This window comes from Lactuca serriola, chromosome 9, assembly GCF_051521515.1.
Source record: "Lactuca serriola cultivar US96UC23 chromosome 9, Lser_US96UC23_V15, whole genome shotgun sequence".
Taxonomy (NCBI): Eukaryota; Viridiplantae; Streptophyta; class Magnoliopsida; order Asterales; family Asteraceae; genus Lactuca; species Lactuca serriola.
In genome coordinates, this window is record NC_136416.1 from 18,925,162 (window position 1) to 18,934,840 (window position 9,679).

Genomic DNA, 9,679 nt, shown 5'->3' on the forward strand with positions numbered 1-9,679 from the left:
GATGACGACCACAGACTCTTCTAGACAGTCCAGTGGAATGCTAGCAGACTCACAACCTGTAGGTGTTTGTAAACGATGTGTTCACCGGTGTACTCCATCCCCCTCATGGTTGCCTTTAGGACATTTATTGCTGAGGAACCCCCTTGGCAGTAGTGTCCATCTCGATGATGATCCTTAGTCTAGGTCCCTTATGATATGTATTTTGGAACGTAATGTGAGGATAACGGGAACGTGTATTCGGCTTATTGTTGGTTGATGAAATTAATAAATTTATTTATTGTGGGTTGAAAACCCTATGTGCTCACCAGGATCCCAAGCCTGACCCACTCAGTTTCATGTATTACAGGTAGTGGCGCTCGAGCATGGATGTGACGTTTTGGATGAGGAATTACGGATATAGGCCCGTAGATATGAAATAATCTAGTAAGGCTTATATTGTATTATTTATGCTTTTGACCCGTATCGAACATGACATCCTGAGTCTTTTTAATGAAATACATTTCTACGGAAATGCTTTGACAAATCTTTATCATATTTTTATTTTGGGAACAAATTCCGCAACATTTTTATGTAAAATGTTACTCTAATTTTCAAACAAGCATAAACAAAATCGGTCTTTTCTGGCGGTGAAAATGGGGATGTCACAAGAATCGCCACCGGTCTCTCTATGTAATTCAGGCTGTCATCAACCTAAATATCCTCCAAGGTCACAATCAATGAATCATCTACTAAGAACTTCCACAACTGGGAAACATGGAAAGTGCAGCGGATCTGACTGAGCTCTATTGATAGGTCCAACCGATATGCCACCTTGCTCACCCGGGCTATAACCCTGAAGGGTCAATGTACCTGGGGCCCAGCTTTCCTCGCTTCTGGAACCGGATGACATCTTTCCAAGGTGACACCTTCAGGAGGACCATATCGCCCACCTGGAACTCTATGTTTGAGCGTCATTTGTCGGCGTAGCTCTTCTGCTGACTCTGAGCAGTCTGGAGCATGCTCCGGACCTGTTGGATCCGATCTGTCGTCTTGAATACTACCTTAGTACTCCCCATAACTCTCTGACCGACCTCGCCCTAATAGATAAGGGTCCTACACTTCCTCTCGTAAAGCATCTTAAAGGGAGGTCGGTCTATGCTGGCGTGGTAACTGTTGTTATATGAAAATTCAGCTAACGGAAGATACATATCCTAACTGCCACCGAAATCCAAAACACATGCGTGTGGCATGTACTCGAGAGTCTGTATCATCCTCTCGCTTTGTCCGTCTATCTGAGGCTGGAAAGCGGTGTTGAAGTGGAGACGAGTACCCATCTCCTCGTGGAACCGCTTCCAAAATCTGGAAGTGAAACGAACATCTCGGTCTGACACCACCGTAATAGGCACTTCATGTCGTGCCACTACCTCATGCGCGTATATCTCAGTCAACACCTTCCTCAGGTGTTCCTCATGCTGCTACTGAGTCTTGGAGTAAACCAAGATGTCATCTATGAAGACTATTACAGACCGATCCAACATCGGTATGCACAAGTGGTTCATGAGGTCCATAAACGCGTCTGGAGCATTGGTGAGCCCAAACAGCATCACCACAAACTCATAATGACCATAGCGAGTCCTGAAAGCTGTCTTCAACACATCCTCATCCCTGACTCGCATCTGGTGATAACCCGACCGTAGATGAATCTTTGAGAACCAAGTTGTGCCCTGTAGCTGGTATAACAAATCATCAATCCTCAGAAGGGGATAACGGTTCTTCACCGTTACCTTATTCAGCTCCCGGTAGTCTATACACATGTGATGTGACCCATCCTTTTGTTTACAAACAGGATCGGGGCTCCCCCATGGCGAACTGCTCGGTTTGATAAATCCCTTGTCAAGCAACTCTTGCATCCGCGTAGACAACTCTTGCATCTCAGGAGGAGCCAACCGATATGGTGTCTTGGCTATCGGAGCCGCACCAGGGACTAATTCAATCCTAAATTCAACCTGTCTCTCCGGAGGTATCCCAGATAAATCCTCCAAGAATATGTTCGGGCACTCTTGCACTACCGGTACATCATCCACTGTTGCTTTACTGGGTTACAAACTGCATCTTTGATACATTGATCGCTTCCTCCAGTCTAACATTTGTTGTTGATGTCAAAAAAGGGAGAAAATTGTCAACTACTAAATGTTGATTTGAAGAAAAGCAAAATCTAAAGGGGAGCCAAACTTATCATAAACTCATCATCTATTTATCCGCCTCCTGCAACTCATAAATGTTATTTCTACTGCTGGTAATCAAAGATGGGAAGAGTCATACATGTTCTTAGGGAGAGAAAGTTCTCAGGAGGAGCACGAGCTGAAGAATTGATTTTTGAAGATTAGTTTTGACATCATCGGATACGGGGAGATTGTAAGGTCACACCTTATGATTTGATGAGTCAAACACTTTATACGCTAATTGCCAGTGCCAGCGTCAAGATCATCATCAGCGTCAACGTGTACTTATAGTTATCTTATGTAACCTTTGTATATTAGGTAATGATACAAATAAGTATAGAATAAATAGTAGATCTGATATCTTTGTTATGAAGACCGGTTCTTAGTATAGATTAGATACAATCCCTTCAATTAAGGGATATACTTGTATAGATTAGTATATATTCAACATTAGGGTAAACCCTAATGTTGTGAAGTCTTGGTGACCGTCTTTGTGACAACCTGTTTTCGTGGTGAAAACAAATCCTTTCTTGGTGAAAGACAATTTGGTGAATTCCATGTGTTCTTTACTTTTTCTATTATTTAATTGTTTAGTAATTTTGTTCTTGTTTGTTATACTTGAAGTGTACCCAATCATCACAAACCTTCAATATAGATGTTAGATAGTTCTTTTTTTTTTGTATTTAGATCAAGTTATAATTTTCTACAAGTTTGGTGAGTTATAAAGGGCTATCGATTCGGATTGCTACTGGATGTTTGGGTCAACACTAAGTGAACTGATTCTTACAACAATGTTAAGCGATAAAACTTGATTACATATGGAAAGAAACCATCAACCGAGATATCACACATCATTTGTGATAAGAGTGTACACTTAAAAAGAGCTCCAAGTGAGCCCATCCATCTACTTTCTCCTTACCTACAAAGGTTCTTCATTATATGTACTTTCCAATGTGGGTTGTAACTGACCTTCCCTCCTTACTCACCCAAAGAAGTTGTTATGGGATGTTGTTTACGGTTCCAAAAGCAATTGGATAAAAAAAAGTTATTGGAATAACAACAAGATCAACTCTGGCCATGTTGACTAACCTTGACCAAGTTATGTGGCTCCGTCCCTTCTTTTATTTTTAACTTAGTTCATCCTGAGTTCATTTTAATATTGTCTTACTTGAGGACAAGTAAGGTTAAGCTTGGGGTGATTTGATAGGTTCATTTTATTTACTTATTTTTATAATTTATTTTAGCATATTTCATCTCATTTCTAGTTAATCACCGTTGGCTACAGTACGAAACAATATAACCTCAACCCAACACAATATGCCGATAGATAACAAACATATACAAATAATCATACAGACAAAATCATAGGTAATCCTACTGATCTACCAGTCTAGCATATCGGCAACTAGCATATAATCATGCAGATCTATTCCATACTAATGGATCTTCAAATTAACCAGCAACGATTAGTTTGAAAGTTTGTTTTCATTTCATTTAGACTACAAAAATATTTTTTCCATATTGGTAATGGAAGCATTTGATTACCTTTTGGATTTGGTAACTCTTAAAACCTAGTGCTATTTTTTAGTGATATATATATATATATATATATATATATATATATATATATATATATATAGAGAGAGAGAGAGAGAGTTAGGTTCAAATGTTTTCAACAAATATTGTGTGCCTAAATGCACCAATGAGAATTCAAGAAATAATAAATAATTAAATAAATCAATAAAGAGTATTTTGGACCTTTTGTACTTTTAATTAAGGAAATCATTTAATTGAAATCCTACAATTATGGAAATAAAGTAAATATATTTGACCTAATCCTTCACCTTCGTTTCCTGCCTGGAACATCACCACTACAGAGAAGAAATTCAGCGACTTCCCACCGCCGATTGCAGCCCTTCCTTGCGATCGATTAAGAGTCATCGACCATTTTCTGAATGTTTGTGTGTTTCTTTCTTCTCCAATCAACTGAGGATCGAAGTCTTTCCCTCCCTGCGTGATTGTTGTCGGATAGAAGGAGCAGCCGTCGCTGCCACTTGACGGCAACACTGCTGCCTCCGTTCCATTCCTTTCCACGATTGGTGGCTGACGGAGACGGAGATAGTTCAAGGAAAGCCTGCCGGAGATTAGATCTCTCTTCCTTGCGATCTGTTCAACCACCGGTGAACCCATTGGAGATGCATTCAGGGGCTTTTTCATGGAAGTTGTTCTAACACTATATGTAAGTGTTTGATTTTCCTAATTTTATTTACCCATTTGATACTATATTCTTGCTTTTTTGAGATCCATCATATAAAGATGGTGAAGTCTTCAGTCAATGATTCACTTGCTCAACCTGAATTTTACCAGTACATCAAAAAATCAGATGGTGAAGTCATCCGACTTCAGGCACATAGAATTTTAGAATAGTTTCAGATAACTTATAAACAATTACTTTATCATGTTTGTATTCTATCTTGTAGAATTTGATATTTGAAAAAAGACATTGGTGAAAAATTTATTTCTTATCTTCCTCATGAATATCAAGCACCAAAGGAATAATCTTCAATTAGTAGCAGTAGCAAAATCGTCTTAGTATCTAATATGATGAGGGTAATTCTGCCAGAATGGAATCACGAATTCCAATTTTGTTAGAATGAAATCTAATATGTTGGTTTGATAAAATGTTCACTTCAAATTATTCTACTTATTCTAATGTATGTTGTATAAAACCATGCTCATGTTTATCTCCTTTTTGCAGCTCCTTGAATAAAATCATTCTCATGCAATACAATTCTGACAGAATGTCAATCGCACAAAATGTCAATCTCATAGAATGCTAGCATATTTTGAAGTGGCTTAGAGGTCAAACATACACAAAATGTCAATCTCATAACAAGTATATTTGTTTAACTGGTAATGAATTTGCGATACTTTATGGTTGACTTTATAGTCTTTACTTCATTCAGAATTTATAGTTTTTATTTTTCTACTATATTCTGTCAAACTTTATAGTCTTTAATACATTCTGTCAGAATTTATAGTTTTTATTCTATTAGAATGCATTGAATTGTTTAATTTTTGAAACTTGATTATGTCTTCTTTGTGGATTTAGGTTTTGAAGAGGCTAACATTGATGTGGAGAAGGAAGAAAACATATAGAACGAGAGTGTATTATACCAGAATGTGTTATGCTACAATGTATAAAGTGTTGCTTAAAAATCATTTCTTTCAGAATGTTGTTATTATTCAATGAATCACATATATACAATGTAACTATTTGTTATATTATTAGTTCAAGAATTGATTTTTTGTATTCTTTCAGAATATATTTACTAGTTTATGGTTGGCATTCTGTCATTCTGACAGAATAAAATCGAAAAATATATTTACTAGTTTATGGTTGGCATTCTATCATTCTGACAGAATAAACCGGATTTTTAAATTTGAATTAATTTAAAATATTCATATTTTTAAAAAAGAAAGGAATTAACTATCCCTAAAAATATGAAAATTTCCTTTTTTTAATATAGGGTAATTGACTAAAATGCCCTTATGCTGAAATTTGTGTGATTATATGGTACATGTTATCCTATTCTACTATCATAGACCCTCAAATCATGACCTTTGATTATATTCCATCCAATGGTCCCGATCTGTGCATTCTGACACACAATAGTTAGTAAAAACAAAATAATCTATCCTTATATATATATATATATATATATATATATATATATTGAAAATTTCAAATTTAAAAAAAAAAAAAACTGCAATTTTTAACAAAACCTACATGTTTTATAAAAAATTGCACTTTTATGAAAAAACAAAAAAAAAAACATTTTTACCATTAACTTCATACCTGAAAAGTCGAAACCCCAAAAAAATCACAATGTGAGTGGATTAAAGAGGTCGTTGTCACGTCGATCAAAATAAATAAAAATAAGTTTTCGTTTTCGGCCCGATCCAGTTAAGAACAATTATTCCGGGTTAGGTCCAGTCCAAACCCAAAAACCGATTTTTGTTAAAAATTTAAACCGAAAACCGGTCTAGTTAAAGGTATTCCCGATTCGGTATAGGTTCGATCCCGAATTTTGTTTTCATGTCCGGTCCGGTTCAACAGGTCATATGCTTATCCCTAATGGAAAGTGTATGGGATATGAAGAGTTGTAACATTCCAAAAATATCAACAAATTTAAACTTTTCAAAACAACTCATTTATTAACAAAAGTGTTTACAAAAACATTGTCTCCAAAACATGATTTAAAATTAGAGTCTCCCAAGATCCAATCCGTTGTAAAACCAAGGATGTGTACGGTCATGCTTTCGCCTTGCCACGAATCATCTGAAGAACCTAAAATAATAAACAAAACTGTAACCACAAAGCTTAATGATTCCCCCCAAAGTACCAACACGATAAACAAATAGTACATAAACCACAACAACATGTACTGGGTCCACAACTAAAAGACCAGATTACCCCTGAGCCCACAGTATGAGTCTGGCTTGGCTACCGTGCCCACAACTCATATCTAGCCTGCTCTTGAGCCCACAACATAAGTCTGGCTTGCGCCCGGGGCCCACAGCTTATGTATGACTTGCTCCTAACCCAGTCAATCATCGGACTGAAATACTAATGTTTAGCCCTCAGTATGAGTCTAGCATACCAACCGGTCCTCAGATCGTATTTGGAATGCTACTCAGCCCTAAGTATGAGTTTGGCAGGCCAACCCGACCCTCGACTTATATCTGGATTGCTCCAATACCCTTAAGTCCTCAGTACGAGTCTGGCATACCACCAGGTCCTCAACTCATATCCATAATGCACCTGAGCCCTCGGTATGAGTCCGGCATGCCCTACCCAACCCTCAACTCATATCTGGAATGATCCATGGTTTGTTGGCTACATCACGAATCAGTATAACCTCAACCCAACACACTATGCCGATAGATAAAAAAACATATACAAATAATCATACAGACAAAATCATAGGTAATCCTACTGATATGCCAATCTAGCATATCGGTAACTAGCATATAATCAAGCAGATTAGGAATGGCAATGGGGCGGGTTCGGGGCGGGGCATGGTGTCCCAAACTCGAACCCGATTTTTACATATGTACCCGAACCCGACCCGATACCCGATGGGTTTCTTATTGGGGCGCCCCGTCGGGGCTGAAACCTTCCCCGAACCCGACCCTAAACCCGAAACCCAATAATTACCCGATAACCCGACCCTAAAACCCGAAATATGGCAGAAAAAAAAAGAAGAAGGAAAAACTACAAATACATAATGATAAATTAAGACGTTGCATAGGCTTAAAATACCAAATAAGTTCTTAAATCATTTAACCAAATAGAAATTACTAATAGTCTAATATTGTAACATCAACCAACCAACCAAAACATCCAAGTACACAACATGAAAAACTAATTCATCTCAATAATACATTACCAATTAACATTAAAACAAAGTTACAAACTCAAAATCAAACAAAATCATCCAAACTTGTTGTCCCGCTTTCTTTAGTGTTTTCCTACAAAATATTAAACAAACTCAAAATCAAACAAAATCATGGAAACGATATAAAATTAATATTTTTAGAAGTGTCATTTTACCTCTTCCACATCATAATCAAATTCAACAGAACGACAATATGCCTCGGTCTCTTCAGAACAAGTTGCTGCATAAAATTAATATTATTAATATGCAAAAAAAATCACAATTTCATATAATTAATATAAAATAGTATACTACCTCGAATTTCATTCAACAACCAACTTTGAGCACACATTAAAGCCTCCAATGTCTTTGGATGAAGTCGACTACGATGAGGACTTACTAATCTTCCACTAGTGCTGAAAGCTGATTCCGAGGCAACAGTGGAAACAGGAATAGCTAATATATCTTTAGCTATCCTTTGTAGTGTCGGGTACTTAATCCCATTTGTTTTCCACCATGCCAACAAATCAAGTTCCATATCTTTAGGCAACAATTTCTCCTTCAAGTAGTTATCCAACTCACTCATACCTCCTGATTCATCATCATCTCTAGTAATAGAAGCAATATCCGATAAGAGCTTTTTGAATCCAACACGATGACCGGAAGAGATACTAGAACCAAATGAAGATGAACCAGGAACTGAACCACCATAAAAACCTAATGTTTATTATAAAAATGTTAATAATTTAAGATATGATCTATTTATTATACAAACACTTTCCTATCAAGATTCCAATCACACAAAGTAGCATAAAGTATGTCGGCAAGAACATCAGATGTATGCGGACAAGGCACGTAAATAAACCTGTTTAAGAATATATAAATATATATGTTAATATTAACATATAAATAATAAGTACGTATAAATTGTAGTTAAATAATTATAATATACCTCATAATTCTGCTTTGCAAGTTCCAGTTTTGATCTACAAAATGTGTTGTCATTGCCATAAATCCTTTTTTTGATGATTAGATGTCCACATATCAGTAGTAACTGCAATTCTGCTTTTGGTCTTTGGTAACAAACTCATAGTTTTATCCTTTCGTAATCATAAATTCTTTTGATGTCGTCCTTGATGGTGTTTCGACAAGGAACCTTAAACAAAGGTTGAAGACCTCCCACAAACTTCCTAAATCCATGATGCTCTACAATTGAAAGCGGATACTCATGCACAATAATCATTTCAGCCAAATCCTTCCTAGAAGTATCAGCATTAAATGTATAATTTGAAACATGCGTTGTAGTACCATCTAATTTCTTTTTTTCTTGCACCAAGATAGATTGACGAATATCTGGATAAGGTTTGTGTAAACAACGCTGATAATGTGCAAGTAAATGTTTTGTGCCATTCTTGCTATCTGCACCCAAGACTTTAGAGCAATGTTTACATCTTGCTTTAACTTCATCATTCAATTTAAACTTTATAAAATGTTGCCATGCCGGTGACCGTGTTGCCCTTTTCGAACTAACAACTTCATCTCCATCTTCATCAAAAACTATATCATTAATATTTGTTCCATCTTGTTGATCCACAGAATCAATATTTTGTTGATTAGAACCCGAACCTCCCACATCTTGACTACTTGCAGTTGGAGCATGATTTTGACTAGTTGAATTCATATTTCCTGAAAAATATCACTTTACCTATCAGGACATTATTCTTAACCACACAAATGCAAAAAACAGTTTTGTATTGATTTTAAATAGGTGCTAATTGCTTAAACAATACATTGAAGACAAGATCAAATATATTCTTAACTAAACATATAAATATAAATTATTTTAGATATAATCAAAATTAATTGTTTCTTCTGTCAAATGATTGTTCAAGAGATTTATTATAAAACAATTCAATTTCCTTAGTTTTTATTATAAAACAAATTACTTTACAGATTCTAAAGGTTCAAAACGTTATTTAGATTTCTAAATAAGAAATTGATTTTAAGAAATTGATACAGGGAATGAAAGATACAGTA

At 36.0% G+C, this 9,679-nt stretch overlaps 2 protein-coding genes across 2 annotated transcripts; both read right to left on the bottom strand.

Moving 5' to 3' along the window:
* Window positions 1-7,651: 7,651 nt before the first annotated feature.
* On the bottom strand, window positions 7,652-8,647 carry LOC145075407 (zinc finger BED domain-containing protein RICESLEEPER 4-like). Its single transcript, XM_079021666.1, has 5 exons — window positions 8,595-8,647; window positions 8,443-8,507; window positions 7,958-8,359; window positions 7,819-7,883; window positions 7,652-7,736 (listed from the first exon to the last, which is right to left on the bottom strand). The coding sequence occupies exons 1-5, from the start codon at window positions 8,645-8,647 to the stop codon at window positions 7,689-7,691; spliced, it is 633 nt and encodes a 210-aa protein (XP_078877792.1). The 3' UTR covers window positions 7,652-7,688.
* An 82-nt stretch (window positions 8,648-8,729) lies between these two features.
* LOC145075408 (zinc finger BED domain-containing protein RICESLEEPER 3-like) lies at window positions 8,730-9,323 on the bottom strand. Its single transcript, XM_079021667.1, has one exon. The coding sequence runs from the start codon at window positions 9,321-9,323 to the stop codon at window positions 8,730-8,732; it is 594 nt and encodes a 197-aa protein (XP_078877793.1).
* Between the last annotated feature and the right edge of the window lie 356 nt (window positions 9,324-9,679).